Source organism: Mustela erminea, chromosome X (genome assembly GCF_009829155.1).
Source record: "Mustela erminea isolate mMusErm1 chromosome X, mMusErm1.Pri, whole genome shotgun sequence".
In the NCBI taxonomy this organism is placed as follows: domain Eukaryota; kingdom Metazoa; phylum Chordata; class Mammalia; order Carnivora; family Mustelidae; genus Mustela; species Mustela erminea.
In genome coordinates, this window is record NC_045635.1 from 27,968,441 (window position 1) to 27,989,653 (window position 21,213).

Below are 21,213 nucleotides of genomic sequence, written 5' to 3' on the forward strand. Positions count from 1 at the left end.
CATTGCACAGTTTCACTTAAATGTATTTACACTGAAAGTGATGTGATTCAAACATCTAAAAATATAGATGATGTGCCATCAGTTACAGAATGATTAGGAGTAACTTAAATTCTACTGTTTACCCTAAGAGTAATTGCACAGAAATATTTTATTTAAAAATCTATGCCTCTTTTTAGGAACAATGTCAAAAATAACCCTAACTATATCTAAATGAACCAGAATTCTAGCACACCTAATTTTATTGCATCATGTCTGGATATTAATATCTGTATTTATAATATAGTTAGCGAGTTAATTCAATTACACCAAGACTTTAGTAAGACAACTTCTAACACTCTCTAGGTAAAAACATAACGAAATCATAGAGATAGATGGGATAACAAAACTGAGTAAGTTATCAGACAGATGGCCTACAAATGCCAATTAACTAAAGTTTCACATGTTTTACAAGACTTTTTTTTTAGTGTTACAATGAAATTCTAGGATAATTTTAGGGAGAATTTCTAAAGTTGGTTTTACATTCATCCTGTGTAACCTATGCAATAGCTTATAACGGAATATCTATCTTTAGGGTATTTCTATGTGCTATTTATTACTTTCTAGTTAAAAAGTAATAAAGGATCAAGATAAAACATGGAAAAGTTACCCATTTATATATGATTTTACATAAACTTTGTGTTTCTCTAACTATTGAACATGTGAATATATTATATACACACATACACAATCATTCCTTCTTTTATAATGTGATCTATAATATTCCCCAAATATGGCAAATGCATGCCTTTTATAGTTGTAGAATATGCCTACTTTGTGGTATTTTAATTTTTTTTACTTTGCTATAATTTTACTTCATTAAATTTGATTTATTATTTAGACAATATCTAGCATACACATAACTACATTTTGAGCTAGGTCTTTTATTTTTGTGTCTTTTCCCATGTCATTAAGTATTTTTCAAAAACATAAATTTTAATGGTGTCTCTGGTTCATTTAACCATTTCCCATTATTAACTCCACAAATTAACTTCTAATTTTCCAACTCTATAAATTATGTTTATAATCTCCCCATCTATCTATCTCCATCTATTTTTCTATTTTTTCATGTATTCTGATTATTGCTTAAGATATAGACTTCATGAAAATCGTATTCACATGGATATCGCAATTAATCATTTTGTATGTTATCAGGAAGTATTGAAAAGTTTTCTCAGTAAAACTCTAATTCAATTTATATTCCCACCAGAAAGTGAGAAGACAGTTCATTGCTGCCAGACTTGCACTTATTATATCTTTTCGTTTGCAACTTAGATGTGAAAAATGGTATTCCATGTTATACATTTGTATTTCATCCTTTATAATTTGAATTATAAATTTTCATAGGTTTAATGGTTGTTTACGCCTCTCTTTGTAAATTCATTACTAATGATCCTCCCTTATTCAGACAATTTTTTCCATGGTCTCATCTTTCTTTTAAATTGTCTGGTATTTTTACCATGTTTGCAATTGTGTCCATTGGTTTGTGCGCTGCTCTCTTGTATGTTTTAAAATATTTTTTTTTAAAGATTTTATTTATTTATTTGGCAGACAGAAATCACAAGTAGGCAGAGAAGCAGGCAGAGAGAGAAGGGGAAGCAGGCTCCCCGCTGAGCAGAGAGCCCGATGCGGGACTCGATCCCAAGATCCTGGGATCATGACCTGAGCCGAAGGCAGAGGCTTAACCCACTGAGCCACCCAGGCGCCCCGTATGTTTTAAAATATTTTACTCAAAAATTTCTCCTAAATTTGTCCTTATTAAAATGTTTTTGAACTTTTTAATATATGTGGTATTTTCTTTTGGTGTAACATTTGACACAAAGTTCTAATGACATTTTTTTTCAGCTACTTAATACAATTTCTCAGTAATAGTTATAAGTAATTTTTCTCTTCAATGTTTCTTCAGTACAAGTATACTCTTCCACTCATCTATACATCATTTTGTGTATACTCAATCTACTCCTCTAGTAGCTGTATTTTTTGTATTCTTTTTAAGCTTATAGTTCTATTACATCACTATTCTTCAAAGTAAATTTTGGGATCATTCCAAGTATTAAAAAGAAGATAAAAAAAAAACAAGATCAAATAGTTATAGGTTGCTTGATGTGATAGCAGAGGACACAGTCAGTCTACATAGGGCAATATATAGTGAGAAATGTTTAAACAGAGATTTCTTTGAAGAAATAGCTGTAACATAATTTTAAGAAATAATATTTAATTCTTGAAAAAGAACTCTTCACATAAAAGTTATTTTTTTATTAGTTCTCAAAATGTACACATAGCTCCAAAATATAATTAATAAATGCTTTCTTGACTTAAAAAATAAAACGTGATTGCATACAACACAAACTTTTCAGAATTAGCAGGAAAAACATTCTGAAACCTCCTACAATTTTTTTATTTACCATATTAGTATTTTTCTATTACTCGATATAAGGCTGCTAAAAATATAAATAGAACTCGAAAAATAGTTATGATATTACATAAGGCTAATGTTTAAAATTTATTTTATAACTACACAGATTTTACCACTTAATGTATGGAAATGTGAAAGGAGTTCTAAATTAGCAAGCAAAGGGGGGAATAATACCACAATTTTTATAATAATCAAAATTGTTGTATCTAAAAATAATTACTAAACAAGAAAGAATATAATTCATACACAGACCATGTCTCTTCAAAGAAAGAATTTTTGTCTTATGGAGAGAAAGCACAAATGCATAAAATATTACATTTTTAAAAATCTTACCTTCACTTTTCCAATTGCAAACTATCATATCTACCACAATTATTTTATTTCTATTATTTTCATATTACACCAATGTAAAAAATAAAGGTTACACCAATGTGACTGTTTGATAAATGATATCTGCACTACATTGTTTAAGATATTCAAATATTCACAGACCTGTAACTCTCCGAGTCTCTGTTCCATGATGTCATATTCAGTAACAGTGACCTGAGGTATAGAGAGTTTTGTTTCTGACTGCTGGATCCATGTCAGGATGGTACTCATGGTCTCCTGATAGCGCATGGGTGGCAAAATGTCAAAAACTTTATCAAAAGGCAAAAGAAGAGAATCATTTCATTATTTTATACTTTGTCATTATGTTTTCCTAAGTTGTTAGAAACTAAATCATACTTCTAATTACAAATATCAGCAAGTTGTGAAAATGTGAAGATACAAGATACAAATTAGAATGTGATGATGATACTGAAGATAAAATCCTACTACATGTATGATACTTGGACAGAAACTACACACACACACACACACACACACACACACAAAACACTGAATCCTCACATCAGACTTGGAAGGTTTATGCTGTTAAAGTAATTTTTTAAGGTAATGAAATGACAAAACATTGTGGCTAAGTAATGTACGCATGATAACAGAGAGTACTTGGAGAAACCAAAGAGAGTTCATGTATATTGACTTTGAAGGCTATTCTTTGTGAGCCAGCATTTGCCTTTGCAGAAAGTATCATTATGCTCAGCAGTTGATATTTTAACTACATCATGTCACTTATTTTATTAAAAATTTCTGTGTGTTTAATATGTATCAGAAACTCTAATAATGATTATCCATATTATCATTCTTACAATACACCTGTGAGATAAGCATTTTTATTCTCATTTAGAGCCAAGGAAACTGAGGCTACAAAAAAAGGCCAAGTAATTTGCTCACATGCAAGAACCTAGTAAATAGTAGAACTAGTAAACCACGTTTGTCTGATTTCAAAGTCAAACCTACTACTTAGCAGCATACTTCCCTTTATATATATATATATATATATATATATATATAAATATATATGTATATAAATATAAATATAAATTTATATATAAATATAAATTAGGGAATGAAAAGTATAAGTATAAATTAGGGAATGAAAAATACATTGAGTACAGTGTGTGTGTGTGTGTATACATAGTTATGTACAAACTTTAAACCATATGTGAAGATATGTGTATATATACTTTATACAACTATAATTGTTTACACAGTTAAAACTGTACCCACATTAAATGAGAAGAAAGAAAAATGTTCAGATTTGTCAGCTAATCAATAAAGTATTAAGGTAACATAAGCATGGCAGAAGTATATAACAGTTAATTTATGATATATTATGATATTATAGATTGTCCATAACTGTCCATAACTCAGTCAGCATCCATCTATGCACAGAATTCAGGGAGGTAGAGAAGAAGGAAAATGATAGTTATATAGATCAATGCCATAAATTTAAAGAATCCATTGTTTTTTAAAAAGCACAGGTCAGCATAAAATCAAAGTCTCTCAAATCCAGAAAAAAGATAAACACTGAAACATTCTAAAAGATTAATAAATTTGATGAATTTTTAGAACTTAGGAAATAATCATAATTTGATATTTTTGCATTAATTTAGCCACAATATTAACAAAGTATGCATTAATTTGCATTATTCAATGAATAATTTATATTACACAGTAATGTAAATTCCCTTTAAAATCATGATAAGGTATTGAAAATCCAGGCCATCATTACATGTGGACACTGTTTATGGTATTGCATAGATGGAACTTCTTATTCCATATTTTCCTTTAGAATGTTCAGGTACATTTCTTCCTTTGCTATCTGAATCCCTAGTAAACATGGATTGCATTAGGGAGGAGCTAGAACTGAAAGAAGACCTACCAAGTTCATAGCTTCTGAATTAGCTATCTCATTGCCCACATGTAGGTTCATCAATCAGGAAATACTTTTATCTGAAAAGATATGGTAATAGCTACCCAATGGACTCTAATATTACCCTCAAGTCTGCCTCTGTTCTGGGGGAGGTCTTGATATAATCTCCCTTCTTTAGGCTCCTTCTGTGTAATGAAAAATCAACCATTTCTGTCTCTGAATTGTTGATGATTTTTCTGTATAACTGCTTCTAATCTGTATTCAGGTGCAAGACATAAAGTTCTCCCACTGAGAGCTAAGCCAACCTTCTCTCTATTCTAAGAAGGCAGATGATTTCTGAAATGATCAAAAGTATCTTTGCATCTTACATGTAAGTTACCTAGTACATGAAAAGCCCATATAATGTAAGATACTTCCTAGCCTCTCCATACATGCTCCTGCTTCTTTTGAATCAACGACTACACTCAGTTTTTGAAAATGCAAAACTGATTTATAATGCTACATCACAGCATATTTTTCCCTTGGAATCATGCATTTATTGTACTTTATTTTTTATTTAAATTCAATTAACACATAGTGTATTATTAGTTTCAGAGGTAGAGTTCAATGATTCATCAGTCTTATATAACACCCAGTGCTCATTATATCCCCTGCCCTCCTTAATATCCATTACACAGTTACCCCATCCTCATTTTTGTTTGGTATGATTAAGAGTCTCTTATGGTTTGTCTCCCTCTCAGATTTTTTGTCTTGTTTAATTTTTCCCTCCCTTCCCCTATGCTCTTCTGTTTTGTTTCTTAAATTCCACATATGAATGAAATCATAGGATCATTGTCTTTCTTGGACTGACTTATTTTGCTTAGCATAATACCCTCTAGTTCCATCCACATCACACAAAAATAGACTTAAAATGGATGAAAGACCTAAATGTGAGACAAGAATCCATTAAAATTCTAGAGGAGAACATAGGCAGTAACTTCTTTGACCTTGGCCACAGCAACTTCTTGCTAGACATGTCTCCAAAGGCAAGGGAAACAAAGGCAAAAATGAACTACTGGGACTTGACAGCAACATAAAAAGCAAATAAAACACTCAACAGGGGCGCCTGAGTGGCTCAGTGGGTTAAAGCCTCTGCCTTTGGCTCAGGTCATGATCCTGGGGTCCTGGGATCGAGCCCACACAGGGCTCTCTGCTCGGTGGGGAGCCTGCTTCCCTTCCTCTCTCTCTGACTACCTTTCTGCCTACTTGTGGTCTCTGTCTGTCAAATAAATAGAATCTTTAAAAAAAAAAAAAAGAAAGAAAACATTCAACAAAACCAAAAGACAACCTACAGAATGGGAGAAGGTATTTGCAAATGACTTATCTGATAAAGGGCTAATAACCAAAATCTATATAGATAACTTATCAAACTCAACAACCAAAGAACAAATAATCTAATCAGGAGCTGCGCAGAAGACATGCATAGACAATTATCCAAAGAAGACATCTAAATGGTCAACAGACACATGAAAAAATGCTCTTGGCATCAGGGAAATACAAATCAAAACCACAATGAGATACCACAGCATAAAAATTATCTATCCTGTTTCATTTTTCTAGAATCCTCACACATGGCTTATATAAGACCCCTTAGAGTATCCACCTCTCCAGACTCATCTTTCATCACCCACTTCCCTCTGTGTTCCAGGGAAATAAGACTTCTCTACTTCTTAATTAACCATCACCTACTACCCCCCCTAGTCTTATAAATTCCTATGCATCCTCTGGCTTCTGTGTTAAGCAGTACATTCTCAAGGAAATCTTTGCTGACCTTCCCAGGCTGGATAAGTTTGCTTGGTAACAGAGCTGTGGCCTTGGCCTTTTCTGTTCAAGCACTCATCTCAATTATAATTATAAAAATACCAGTTTGATTTTAAGATTAATGGCTGTGTCTTTCCCCAGTTTACAAGCATAATGGCAGCAAAAAGCATGTGGTTTTAGCTTAGCAGTCTATCCCCAATGACCAGTACAGTGTCTTGCAAGGAATCAGTATTTGTTAAATAAATAACTACAGGTTGGAAAATGTAACCAAGTATGCCTTTGCCTGGAACACAGGCGAAAACCAGTATTTGGTGAAGCTCAGAATGTGAACAAGAGGAGAATTTAGACATTCTTCTTATCCCACCTACTGAATCTTTCTAATCCCCATGGGAATTTCTAAACACTGAGTAGCTTAAATTGACTTTGGTTATTCCTCATCTCCTTTCTCACTTCGTGGTTTCTAGACTACTAAGGTAGACTTTCTTTAGTTGCAATTTTTCTAATGCAATTCATTGGCAAATTTACAAGGTATTAGTTGGGCAAAAATTAACAAATATTAAAGAAAAGGTATGCATTGAATCTCATAGTGTATACACACACACACACATTTTGGTTTTCTTCTGGAATTCTTTTGAAAAACAACAAAATCATGTCTACAACTGTATCACTTTGGAACAGAACAATTGATAGAATAACAATTTTTATTATATCCTGACCAGGAATGTTAGTTTGTGTCTATGGAAATATGACCACCACTATGTCAAAAAAAATGCTTATATCTCTCTATTTGTGTACCCATACATACAAATTAGAGAAATACATGTATATATTTAATATATTATATATCATTTATTATTTCAAACTATTTATTATCAATTTCAACCTCTGAGATATATTTTAAGGATGCAATAATTAAGAGAACAGACTCCCTGCATTGGATTCACTGGGTTTGTAATACCTTGAGATATTTAACTGGAAAGACAAGGCAGTAGCTGGGCATAAGTACCCAGGACTTAGAGGGTAAGTCTGGACTGCAAATAAAATGTATGACTTTTTTGTTTACAATATACAGTTGAGGCCAAGCATACCTTTACTCATATAGGTTCCTTCTAAATGTAAAAAAGTATTCATTAGCTAACATGATTTACCTTGTAGTAGCTGAAAAGTGATTATAAGCCACAGAGTTTATCTCATTTAAATCAGACATACCTAAGAATACTAGTGAAGGATTCCTAGTGTTTTGTTATACATAACTAGGTTATTTATGGCACTTTTTTTTTTTGAAAAATCACAACTCTCTCTCTCTCTCTCTCCCCAAAATTAAAGCCACTCAGGAAAAATAAAGATACTTAACTGTCTCGCAAGCGGTGGAGTAGAGAGAAGGAATATTGAACTCAGTATGAACTGAGATGTTGCACATGTAAATACACACCAGATTTTGAAGACTTGGTATAAAAGTAACATAAAAAACTCCTATAGTATTTAATTTTGATTCTTTGTTGAGACAATATTATATGGATGCACTTATTTACATAAAATATGCAATTAAATTACTTTCATTTTTCTTGTTTAATACAGTTACTAGAAAAGTTTAAATTATGTATATGGTTCACATTCTATTTATAGTGGATAAGCTTACATAGAAACTGTAGGAAATAATCTATTTGAGGAAAGAAAGAGAGCATATATGTTAGTAGTCTGTAAATAGTGACAGCATTTTAAAACATTGAAACATCTGCTGTGAATATGAAGTTGGATCTAACTTTAATTTCTCATTATTTATAAGTAGAAATTAGTGATGGCTTAAAAAATGAAGTGTGTGTGTGTGTGTGTGTGTGTGTGTGTGTGTGTAGAAACTTAACTAACAGTATATTCCTACTTCTTTGATAAATCTATTTTGGGAATTTCTCATATTGAAGCTACCCTTCTTTTTAACTCCATACCAAGCAGATTCCAACTTTTCTCTATCCCTCATAGTTAATAGGATGATAAAAAAAACAGTGTAATCAACAAAGATCTTTTTATGCAACTCCAAACCTTATTAAAGGGCATCAACCATGGCATAGAACAAGTATTTCTTTATAATATTAACACTGGCAGAAGATGTCCAGAAGGAAGAAAGGACCCAAGAACCTACAATATATGATGATGAACATACTAGAAATTGTCCTTAAAAAACCTGAAAAAGGTAAGGAATTCTGAGTATGGAGATTTAATTTCCAATGCCAACACAGAAATTAACACTTTAGCTTGACACTCAAGGACCTTTGTGGTTAGAAGTCAATCAACTTCTCAGCCCACCTTTTCATCATCATAAATCCTCCACCCAAAATATATCACTTTATTCAAGCCTTTGTGCTTATGCAGCTCCTTCTTTACAAGTCCCTGCTGCTCAAGCTCCATTCCCACAAAGGCCCTCAGTGCTCTGATATTAGCAAAATAGATGGGTTTATGAGAATTTTATCCAAGACCACCGTAAAATTTTTTTAAATGCCATGTATCCAATGAATCAATTGAAATCTGGGTCTTTTTCACAAGCAATGCCCTAATATTCTCTGCTTGAATAATTGATTCATCCTCCATGTTTTTCCTCACAATTTTCTACCTAAGTTTATGTAAGTGTCAGCTACTACACTATTCAACTATGTTGATGGCATCAATGAAGAAAACAGAATAAAAAGTCCATTTACAAACAGGTTCTCTTAATTTTTTTTCTGGAGTTAGAGAAAAGCAACATAGATTGTTTCTTAGAATAAAAAAAAATTCCTTACTTAAATATAAAAGTACACTAGATAAATTTTCTGACCTGGGACTACTAGAATAGTTAGATCAAGACAAACTTTGTTTCCTTCCTTGTCTCAATATCTTCACATTAGATCAGCATCTTAGCAGGTACTAACCACTGTGTTTGAAATTATGGCCATAGAAAACATTTTCTGCTGGTTGCCCTAAAATTTTCGTGAATTAACCCTACAGGAAGCCCAAATCGCTCCCTGTCATTTTGTAAAAGTGTCTCTTACCACACACCTCTTTAGATCATCACCTCTTCAAGGGCTGTCTCCACTTTCTTTTATATTCCTTATCACAAATCTAGTCTAAGGTTAGGCCTATATACATAGCAACAATTTCCCATCTCCCAGCTTCCACTCAGACCCTTCTCCTTGTTTGTCACAAACCAGCTAGAGGCTAACATACTAGCTAAGGCTTTCAAAATTATGTATCAGATTACTGAATTTCCTCAACTCAAATTCTTTTAGAAATTTCAGCTACTGGGGCACCAGGATGGCTCAGTCAGTAGGGCATCTGCCTTCCGTTCTGGCCATGATCCCAGGGTCCTGGGATGGCGCCCAAAGGCAGGCCCTCTGCTCAGTAGGAGGTCTGCTTCTCCCTCTTCCTCTGCTCTGATCTCTCTCTCTCTGTGTAGTAAATAAATAAAAACTTTAAAAAGAAATCTAGGGTTAGGCAGGCTGCCCTTATCTTACACCACATATAAAAGTAAACTCAAAACAGATTAAAGCCTTAACTGAAAAATTGCAACCATAAAACTCCTAGAATGAAACACAGGGAGAATGCTTCTTAACACTGGTGCTGAAATGACTGCTTGGATTTAACATAAAAGTAAACAAATGGGACCATGTGAAACCAAAACATTTATCTACAGCAAAGGAAACAATTAACAGAATAAAACAGCAGTCTACAGAATGGGAGAAAATAATTGCAAGCCAGATAAATGATTAGAGGTTACTATCTAAAATATCTAAGGAACTCCCACAACTTAACAGGAAAAAAATAATCTGACTAAAAAATGGGCAAAGGGTTTAAACAGACATTCTTCAATGATGACATACAAATACAATGATGATATATGATAATGATATACAAATGAAAACAGATAGATGAAAAGATGTTAAATATCACTAATTATGAGAAATACGCATATCAAAACCACAATGAGAGATCATCCTATACTTGCTGGGGTGGCTGTTATCAAAAGTAACAAAAGATAACAAGTAACTGCTGCGTATGTGGAAAAATTGGAACCCTCCACCATTTGTAGAAATATAAAATGGTGTAGCTGCTAGAGGAAACAGTATAAAGGTTCCTTTAAAAATTACAAATTAGAACTACCATATAAATCCAGCAATGCCATATCTAGGGACATATGCAAAAGAACTGAAATCAGGATCTTGAAGAGATATCTATAGTCTCACATTCATTGCAGTATTATTCACAATAGCCAAGATATGGAAAGAAACTAAATGTGTATAAAGGGGTAAATGGATAAAGAAGATGTGGTGTATACACACAACAGAATACCATTCAACCTTAAAAAAAATAGGAAAGCCCTGCCATATACAACAATAGGGAAGAACTTGGAATGCGTTATGCTAAATGAAATAAACCAGTTACAGAGGATAAATATCACATGATTCCACTCTACGAGGTACCTAATGGAGCCAAACTCCTAGAAGCAGAGAATAGAAAGGTGGGTGCCTGGGGCGAGAGGGAATTATTTTCCTGACATGACATATACTTCCAATTGAAATAAATGCGAACTATAGCACAAATTTTGTTTTCATATTTACAGGTAGAAAGTACATTTAAAACTTTCCTCATTAAAATAAGAGATCACCTGTAATAAGCCATGTGCTATTTTTTTTTCTACACTCGTGTAAATTAGAGCATAGTCCTTCTAGTTTGCAGTTTCTAGGAAAGGTTCCCGGCAACTCTTTTGGGAGATAATTGTACTCTCTCAATCTTCTATCCCTGGGCAACCATTAATCTACATTCTGTCCCTCTAGGTGTGTCAATTGCAACAATTTCCTATAAATGGAATCATATAAAATATGGCCTTTTGCAGCTGGCTTCTCTCTTTAGCATCTTTTCAATGTCCATTCACACTGTAGCAAGTATTGGTGCTCATTATACTTTTTAAAAGTAACATATAATGTATTATTTGTTTCAGGGGTCCAGGTCTGTGATATTATTGAATGATATTTCATTGTATAGAGAAGCCCATTTTCTTTCTTTACTCATCAGCTGATGGGCATTTGAGTTGGTTCCACTTTTTGGTTACCGTGACTCATGTCACTACGAACATCCATGTATACTTGCTAGTTCTCATACAATCTAATATTCATCCTCTCAGTTATTCAAGGTCCACGAGGTCACTCGGGACACTGCAATAATAAAACATTCTTAAAGGGTTGTTCTGTGAGGACTAATAAAGATAAATCATATGAAAGGCATTTATTTATAGACTAAAATCACTATGAATATAGAATACATTTTATCTTTCAATACTATTTTTTCATATCATCTCTGCCAGGTACCAAGCAGCAATTCCTTAGACCAATTTTCATTACTCAAAATAAATTTAAAAAGTCAAGTTTTTGTTTCATTCTGAGAACACTAGAAAGAAAAAAAAGGAAAGAAGTTGAAAGTCAGAATGGATTACCACCCTTTGTGCTAGCTCTTATTTGATGAATACTGAATATGTTGAAAGTACTGTGGAGTAATATAAGAAATCAGATTTACTCCCCTGTGCCAGTTTGCAGGTAAAGCATATATATGTAAAAATTCTTTGGAAATAATGATTAATTAACAAACTGAACTATAATATGACTTGATATGGTGAATTTTTTATTTGTCTTTTATATACAAGTATACAATATTTATATATCAATGCATAATATATTAAGGTACATATATATAAATTTATAATATATAAATATATTAAAATAAATTATATAATTCAATTTTGATTGAACTGTATATAGTCATATACATATAATTTTATATGATGTGCATATATAACATATAAGTTATACATGGACATATAAATTATATAATATATAATTCATATATATAATCCATTTTAAATTAATAATTATTAATTATCAAGACAAGTTTTCCAAAAGAGTAAAACTGATAAAGATGTTTTGGTAAATAAAGTATAAGGAGAACAATTTATTTATAAATAAATGGAGTAAAAATGTTTGGCAGTTTTATGAATAATCATCATATGTATAAAAGATAAAAGAGAAGACATGATAATATAGATGGGCAGACTGATGGCTGTATAGATAGAAAGTATATATTATTATATATTTATACTATAGCATAATAATCAAAGCTCAGCTGTCAACAGACATCAACATTCTGAACATTTTTTAAATAAACAGAAAAACTGTTGAACTTTAATATAATTAATAGGTATGGATAAATTAAAATAATTTTCTAGTGAATAAGCTGCTTTCCCCAGAAGTTACAATATAACCACTAACGTGTATTTGACTTTAGGGGAGGTTTACAGATTTTATGATAAGAGAAATGCATTATTGTTAAATAGGTCGATGTTTGAAAATTTAGGACAGTCACAATCTTTTCCCCAATTGATTTTATAGACGCTCAGCCACAAGTATACTGAAATCCACTAGAGGGAGCTGACATCACTGTGAAGTTGCATTACCTGATGTCCTACCAGGAAAATAAACCTTTCATCAAAAATGGCTTTAAAGTAAAAGAAAAAAAATAAATAAGCACTTATCTTTTGCTTTACTCAGTTCATTCCATGACCTCACCAAGAAAACAAAGTTTAAAAACCGGGAAAACAGGGAAAGTTTCATGTATATCACTACACTCATTTTAGAAAATTACTATTTGGTAAATTATTTGGATATTTACAAAAAGAAGTAGTCAAAAAACATGTTTTCCAACTAATTAAAATTCTGATAGAAAACAAATACATGTTCTTGTGCTTCTCATAACAAATTTAGGGAAGACATTAAAAAAATATTTTGATCTTAATGCCTTAAAATCCAATTTTACTCTATAATTTTCTGTATGTACATATCTACATACAGATGGTGAACCAAAAACTCATTTACTAATGTTTGAAAATGTTCATAAACCTGTCTGTCAAAGGATTTTTTTGTCTTAGTAATTAAGCTGATGAGTTGGACTATTTTGGACCAGATATTATTAATATTCTAAGAGCAAACTGGTGAGAAACAAAAGAGACATTTTGGGAAAATTCACCGGTCAAATGGTACCCATTTGTGTAACTGCTCCACTTCTAGGTTATATTTTACTATTAAATAAGAAAAAGAGGATACTGCATAAAGACAGTGATCCAATAGTGAAATGCAGCCCAGGGAATAATTTGCCCTTTGCTGAATTTCAGTTGCTACATGTATGTTACAGCTATAACAATCTTCATATAAACTGGATAGAAGTATTAGGGAGAAGCCTAGCTAAATATCCTTGTACATAAAGCAAAGAGGATTTAATGAAAACCTACTAAGAGGGCTTCAACTGCTCTTTTATTTCCTCTAGTGATCAAAATCTTTGATTGTTAGATTTGCAACCCACCAAGGAGATGTTAATGCTTGTATAAAACACATATTTTGTTTCTCAAAGTCATGAAATTATTATGGGAGGTGAGGGGGAGAAATGAAAATATAACACATATTTTTTCCAACAATAGTATCTCATTCTTTCGTACTACAGAATGTAGGGATGGTGCATTCCTTTGGTAGAAATGACTCTTTCGTGTGAGTATTTTCTCTTTTTCCAACAAATACTGAATTTGGAAAATATCGAGTTAGCCATCTCAAGTATTTTTACTTACTTGTTTGGAGCTCTTTTTCTCTTGCCTGCACATCAGCAAAGACTTGGTTAAAATGATTTGTAAAGGCCACAAAGTCTGCATCCAGGAACATTGGCCCTTGTCCCTTCTCTTTCAGGCCTGTGCTTTGAATTTTTAATCGTTCGATTTGAGGCTGAAGAGCTGACAGCTGGTGGACTTCATCCTGTACCATAATTTAGAGTATTAAAACAAAGAAAACTTTTATTTTGCATAGATTTCATTTTTGCAAAGAAAGGTGTTAGAAGGCAGGGATGCAAACTTAGCTTATTGCCCTTATCAAACAAATTTAAAAATACGTTGGCTCTTCACTCAACAAATACCGTCATATAGAGCTGTCTTTAAATTTCAAAATCACATCATTTCTAGTATTAACGGGTGTGAATGTGCACTTGAAAAATGCTATGAATGACCTTATATCCTCTCAATCAGTCAGACCCGAATGTTCCTCTGTACCCCTCTTATCTCAAAATACTGTGCCTTTGCTCCAAATTCTAAGCTTGTTTAATGAACAATATTTTTCTTTAAATTCACTTGTGAAGGATATAAAGTATATCTATCTACAAACATACCTACATTACAAATTTATCTTCATATACTGATATTTCATAGATTACATAAGCTATGTAATACTTATGTAAACATGCACATATTTATATCTGTAATTATCTATCTTTTATATGGTCACATTACTTCTCCTGACTGAACAAGCAATTACCACTGTTTCAGTTAGGGTGGAGTTTGTTCTGCTTTTCTTGTCCTGGTGTAACTATTAATAATACCTCCTTGCACTCTCAAAGAGTACTCTAGTTTGGATGATAAAATCATATGGACCCACTGCTGTGCAGTATAGTAGTTACTAGTCATATGTGGCTACTGAAAACCTAAAATGTGGCCAGTCCAAATTCAGATGTGCTGTCATTATAAAACATACACTGAATTTTGAAGACTTAGTATTAAAATATACAAATATTAACTCATAGTTCTAAATACTTATTGAATCTTGATATGATAATATTTTCAATTTACCACTTTAAATAACATGCATTACTGAAATTCATTTACCTGTTTCTCTTTCCTCTTTTAGTATTGATTCTAGAACATTTAAAACTACAGATGTGGCTCAAATTCATGGTTTGCATTATATTTCTTTGGAACACTGCTGTTCAAATGAGAATGTTTTCATTCTCTTTTGTTTCCAGTGAAGCTGCGATGCATATGTCTCTGCTACACATATAATTGGAATTCAAACAGAATGTCCAAATGCTCTTTATTTAAGTATTATTACCATGGCTGCCTACTTAACGATTCACACATAGCCTGCTACTTTCAGAAAAAAGTACTTCAGGCTTATTTATCATTTAAAATGAAAAAAAAAAAAAAGGACAATTGAAATTTTAAAATCAGATAACAAGCCAATTAGGAGGAGGGGAAAATGCAAAGAATTACAGTCATTACGAACTAAATGTAAATCTGAGCTTCCGGGAATCAAAGTGAAAAGAAAAAGAAAAAAAAGAAAAAAAAGAACAAGTTAGTTTTTGGATGCATGCCTACTGTTTTAGAGAGAGTAAGTTTTGTGTTAGGATTTAGTAAGATAAATATATCCCAAGGTTCTTTCATAGGAGCAGGTCTACCTGCTGGGCATTGTCATTTTGTTAACAATTTTAGGAGATAAAAGATAACTTTCAGAGGAATGTTGCTATGTGGTTATAACATAAGAATTGATTCAGGTAGGTTAACCTCTGATAATCAAATTATTTTGGTAGGTGAAAATGAAAGCCATGTATATAAATAGGGGGAAGACCCTATCTCCCATTCTAATATAAAGCCTCTCAATCAAGAGCTAGAAGGTAGGTGCATATCAACATGTGAAGGATAAGACAAGAGCTAAAGGGTAATACTCTGTGTTTTTGATTATAGAATTAAGACATGCACTTTGTACACTAGGCTTACAAATGGTAGCATTGACATCTGCTGTGAAACATTTAAGAACCTGATTTACATTTGGCCAGATGGAGGGCCGTCATTCTTCCTGTTTAGGGGGCTATCGAAGGAACCTGCAGTATAGTAAAGTGTGTTCTGTAAAACAAAGGGGACTTGGAAACTAATAAAACATTTGGGCAAATGTTCAATTCGGACCTTAACGTTCTGAGAGTAAGTCTTAGGAGAGATCATTTTGACTTGAAATATTTAACACTTAAAAGATGTTAGCAATTACTCATTATTTCCACAAAAAGGGCCTTAATGTGGTTAGTCCTCCTGAGTAAGGCATCTTCCCTGAGTCTGTTTATCCTTCAAATTTTGTGTTTATCTGATGGAAAAACTTTTTCATTTTTCTTGGAAAAGCGTCCGTGGATTTTTTCCAATTCCCAAAGAGTTCTCTAACCCCCATAAGAAGAACCAGTTCTGGCAAGCATTATATTTGGAGCTAACACTACTGTCTAATCTTAAAAAAAAAATCTCCAAATAAGAGAATGCACTGATAAACAAGATAGAATAATTTATTTACCTAGCATTAATCATAGCAAAATAATATGTTAGCTTTTGTGTGAATGAGTCTGAGCTCATCCTGCTAAATATTTTACCCCAGGTGACTCATCAAGTTAATAGCAACCAAAGGTGCAGAGAAAAAGAGTTAGGTGTGATGAAGAAGAATGGAATTACGTCATCAAAATTTGGAATCTTCTGACTGAATGCAGAAAAATGAAATAATTTCACTCAGGATGACTTCTTCAACCTCGGGAGAATATTTAAGATTTGTTAACCACCAACGATCTCCATTTGTTCCTCAGATAAAGACCAAAATACTCCAGGTCCCAAGAGTCCTTGCTTTGTCTCTTATATGCCTGTCTTTTGGACTCTTTTATCTTATTCCCACCTCTCACCCTTTCTGTCCAGTATTCACATTGGTCTTCCTTCAGCTCTTTGGAGGTGGTTGTGTTTAAGCCACCAATTACCCTGTGTTATCTGTCAGGCAGTAGAACCAAGTTAATACACTTAGTATCACTCTCAGCAACACTAGGGATATTGACTTTATTTTATGGGTGAATGTATTTTTTAGATTTTATGGTTAATTTTTATACCTGAATTTCAACAAACAGGTTAAGGTAAGATCATCAAATTTTGTTATAAGAAATAATGTAGGTGGAGTATTCCATGGATTCATAGGAAAAACAAAAGTCACCAATTCTATTAACAGCAAAATGTGTCTTTAAGTATAGAAATTCCCTTGATTTGCATATTTGCATTAAAAAACTCAATGCCTTTCTGTTCTATATTCTTTTTTTTTTTTTTTTTTTTTTTAATATTTTATTTATTTATTTGTCAGAGAGAGAGGGAGAGAGAGTGAGCACAGGCGGACAGAATGGCAGACAGAGGCAGAGGGAGAAGCAGGCTCCCCGCCAAGCAAGGAGCCCGATGTGGGACTCGATCCCAGGACGCTGGGATCATGACCTGAGCCGAAGGCAGCCGCTTAACCAACTGAGCCACCCAGGCGTCCCTGTCCTATATTCTTTATCTAAAAATGTATTTCCTGAGTTTAGTCATTTCCTAGTAAATCTGCAGAACCAATATGAGATAAAAAAATCTTCCGGTCCTTTAACTGCTTTTCCCTTCAAAGTATCTTTGAATTTCCCATCCCTTCCTGGGATTAATACCACCTCCAAAGCAACCTTGTCACCTCACCATCTTCAATCTCCCATTATTTAAACCATTCTTTTCAAAGTATGCATATTAACCTTGATTCCCTGCTTCTTAGATTAAACCTAGCCATCTCAGTCTGCCATTGAGGTTCATCCTAGAAACCATTTCATTTAACCAATTTCTCACTTTCCATGAAAAGCATTCAGCTCATAGTAACCATACAAAAAGTTCAAGTGATCTTCATTATTGTGTAACTCTGGTTTTCTTACATTTGTAAACACACTCTTTTAATCTCTTTCTCAGGTTCCTTGGTGTCAGTTATACCTTGTTTGACCCTCTGGATGCACTGCCCACTTCTAGAACTCAGGAGAATGACACTTATAAACTAGGGCTCTTTGTATTGTGTCTAATGATTAAGTTTAGCCAATGGGGATCCCTGTCCAGATTCAGGTTTTAGAGGCAGGGAGGAAAGTAAAATAGCATATTGATTTTTCTGGATCCATTCCTGTGATAGCATGTGGGGCTGGCTCTTAAGGCTGTCTTTACAATGGGTGCCCCATTCACTCCTTCTGGGTTTCTGTAATTTATCTATCTCTAATCCTTTTGGGCCTCAGAAGTTACAGCTCTGATGCAGGGTTACTGTACTATGCCTTATGGTTCCTCTATATTCCAAGCACACTGATAAAATATTTTGGTAAGGAAACCTTCCTCAAATTATCCTAATTTGAGTGAACTGTCAATTTTAAAGATTTTCCTCATATATCCAATTATACAGTACATTGACTGCTTGTGTTTGTGTAGATTCCACTTTTTTAACATATGAATGAGTTTTGTTTTTAGCACATGAGCTGCTATAAAAATGAGCTCCAAATTACTGGCCATTTCTCATAGGATATGTGTAGTTTCCATACTCCCAAACTGCTTCACCATTCTGCAAACAGACAAAATCAATTAGCCATGTGTAAGTACTCTAAATCTACTTTTTTAGGATCCAGTCATCATACATTATCTATTCGAACTCATTTTCTTCACTTACATTTTGACCTTTATTGTGTTTAATCCCTTCAAAGGGATTTTTTAAATTAAATAATTTGCTATTCTTCTGGAAATTGCCAAGAAATTCCTTCTGATCATGATCCAAAAAGGAGGAAAGAATCTTACCTTACACATTTTTAACTGGCTTTTAATTACTGTTGGCTCTGATGTGGTGGTGGGCTGGGTTTTCAACCAGTTTTCAGCAGTAGTTGTCATCTGCTCCAATTGTTGTAGCTGATTATAGAAAGTGATGATGTTGTTCTGATACTCCAGCCAGTTAAGTCTCTCGCTTAGCAATTGGCAGAACTCTATCCACCGGCTGTTCAGTTGTTCTGAGGCTTGTTTGATGCTGTCAGCATTAACACCCTCTAGAAAGAAGATTTTTAAAATATATCCACTGAAGCCACAGACTGCAAGACATCTGAAAACCCATGTGTCTCAAGTTTAAAAGTACTCATCTCATGAAGGATTTTGAACAAATCATTTACTGATAAAAGAAATAGAAGTACCAACAGAATTTTTGATTACTGATTGTAAATTATTAGAGATGTATCTTATCAAGAGTATGCATGTAATAAAATAATAAATGAGGACACATAAGGTGTACAAGAGTAGAATATATTTAAATCAAAACAAAAAGGGTCAAATCTCTGAAGGGAATTGGAAGATTGATCATGGACAAAAAAATCTTTTGGAGGATTCCAAATAATTGTTAAATATCATGTATGATATTGAAATGTACATTGAAACACTAACCTCTGTGTTTTTAAAATAGTTTGGGAATTAGCTGAAATGTTATTATTTGGATTTTAATTAAAAAAAGGAGTTTTTATCAAGCCCCACATCGGGCTCTCTGCTCAGCAGGGAACCTGCTTCCTCCTCTCTCTTTCTCTCTGCCTGCCTCTCTGCCTATTTGTGATCTCTGTCAAATAAATAAATAAAATCTTTAAAAAAAAAGTTTAAAAAAATAAAAATAAAAATAAAAGAAGTGAAATAAGCACTAAAAATAACCTTTCTAAAATGAAAAAATATGTTCATATTACATATCATTTACAAATATGGAAGTTTATCTGATAATTTTAAAATCATCTATAACAAAACTAAAGCAGAAAAAAAATCTATCAAAGGTAAAATGGAAACATAAGCACATCATTATTACTTAGCTTTCTGGAGAATATACTATGTGTTAGGTATTTGGTGTCTTTTAATATTATTCAATCTATTTAAGTTTACCATAATGTGCTATGTGATTACTAATACCACTGCAACTATATATTATCCTATACCAAGAAACAGTGACAACATCAGGTAACGTTGTGTGATAAAATACTCTCTATAGTTACTTGGATAAACTTAGGTGTTCTTACACACACATACACACATGTATGAAATTACATAGTAACTTTCTTAATTATATTATATAAAAATATTAAATTGTATAACCATTTTAAAATACAGCTATAACAGCATTGATAACTTTCTTATATTTTTGAAACATTATTTGAATATTTGAAGGGAGAAATGTTGTTATATAGTGATTCAAATGTGCCATGGACACAAATGATCAGATGTTTAGAGGAAATATTCTCAGCATATGTTAAACTTGAATAAGCACTTAGAAGAAGGAAGACCATGGTGGTCCAATTCCAGTTTGGGCAGGTCAGAGATGCTAAAGTAATTTAAAGGTACTGATGAACGGATACTGCATTGAGTATTGTTTAACATTTCTCTAAATTATAAGGAAATATAAGGGAAATGAGCTCACTGTCCCTGACATAAGTCAATCATATAAAGAGCCACCCTTCTCAAATGAAAAAATAAAACCATAAAATAATTTTTCATGTGAATAATACATGCTAATCTAATCAGAAAATACAAATAAAACTATAATGAACTACCAATTGGTCCTGTGGTATCTATTAAAATCTAGGGATAGAATTTAATGTATCCTTGTTGATAATTCTCCAAAACTATCAGCTCAATATGTCAGGCCAAAAAAATGTCCAGATGCTAACAGCACTGCAAAGGGAATTAAAATAAATGAGAAAAGCAAATTTTGTATAAATCCACTATGAAATCTATAATACTCTCTACTTATTAACATATTGATTTTTATAACTAAATAAGGGTGATTAAAACACAATAATAGGTATAAGAAGGATCTCCCTATTGGGATAAATGGTGAAGGGGAACAGAAAGCTACAGAAATTCACAGTAAGAGCTCTAGTATTAGGCAGAACTGAGTTCAAATTTCATTCCCTTTACTAAATGGGTAAATGAGGCTCAATTATTCGATCCCACTGGATCTCCTTTTTCTCATCCATGAAATGAGGCTAAAATAGAATTGGTCTCGTAGGATACCTATGAGAGTTCTGAGTT

General features: G+C 32.8%; 1 protein-coding gene across 5 annotated transcripts in view; it reads right to left on the minus strand.

Annotated features, from left to right (window-relative positions):
• Positions 1 to 21,213, minus strand: part of DMD (dystrophin) — a 2,094,983-nt gene that overhangs the window by 1,349,536 nt on the left and 724,234 nt on the right. For all 5 annotated transcript variants that reach the window (XM_032330377.1, XM_032330378.1, XM_032330375.1 and 2 more), the window contains exons 20-22: positions 18,961 to 19,202; positions 14,143 to 14,323; positions 2,945 to 3,090 (exon numbers count right to left, since the gene is read on the minus strand). In XM_032330377.1, coding sequence (XP_032186268.1) covers positions 2,945 to 3,090; positions 14,143 to 14,323; positions 18,961 to 19,202 — 569 coding nt within the window. The remainder of the gene's footprint in view (positions 1 to 2,944; positions 3,091 to 14,142; positions 14,324 to 18,960; positions 19,203 to 21,213) is intronic.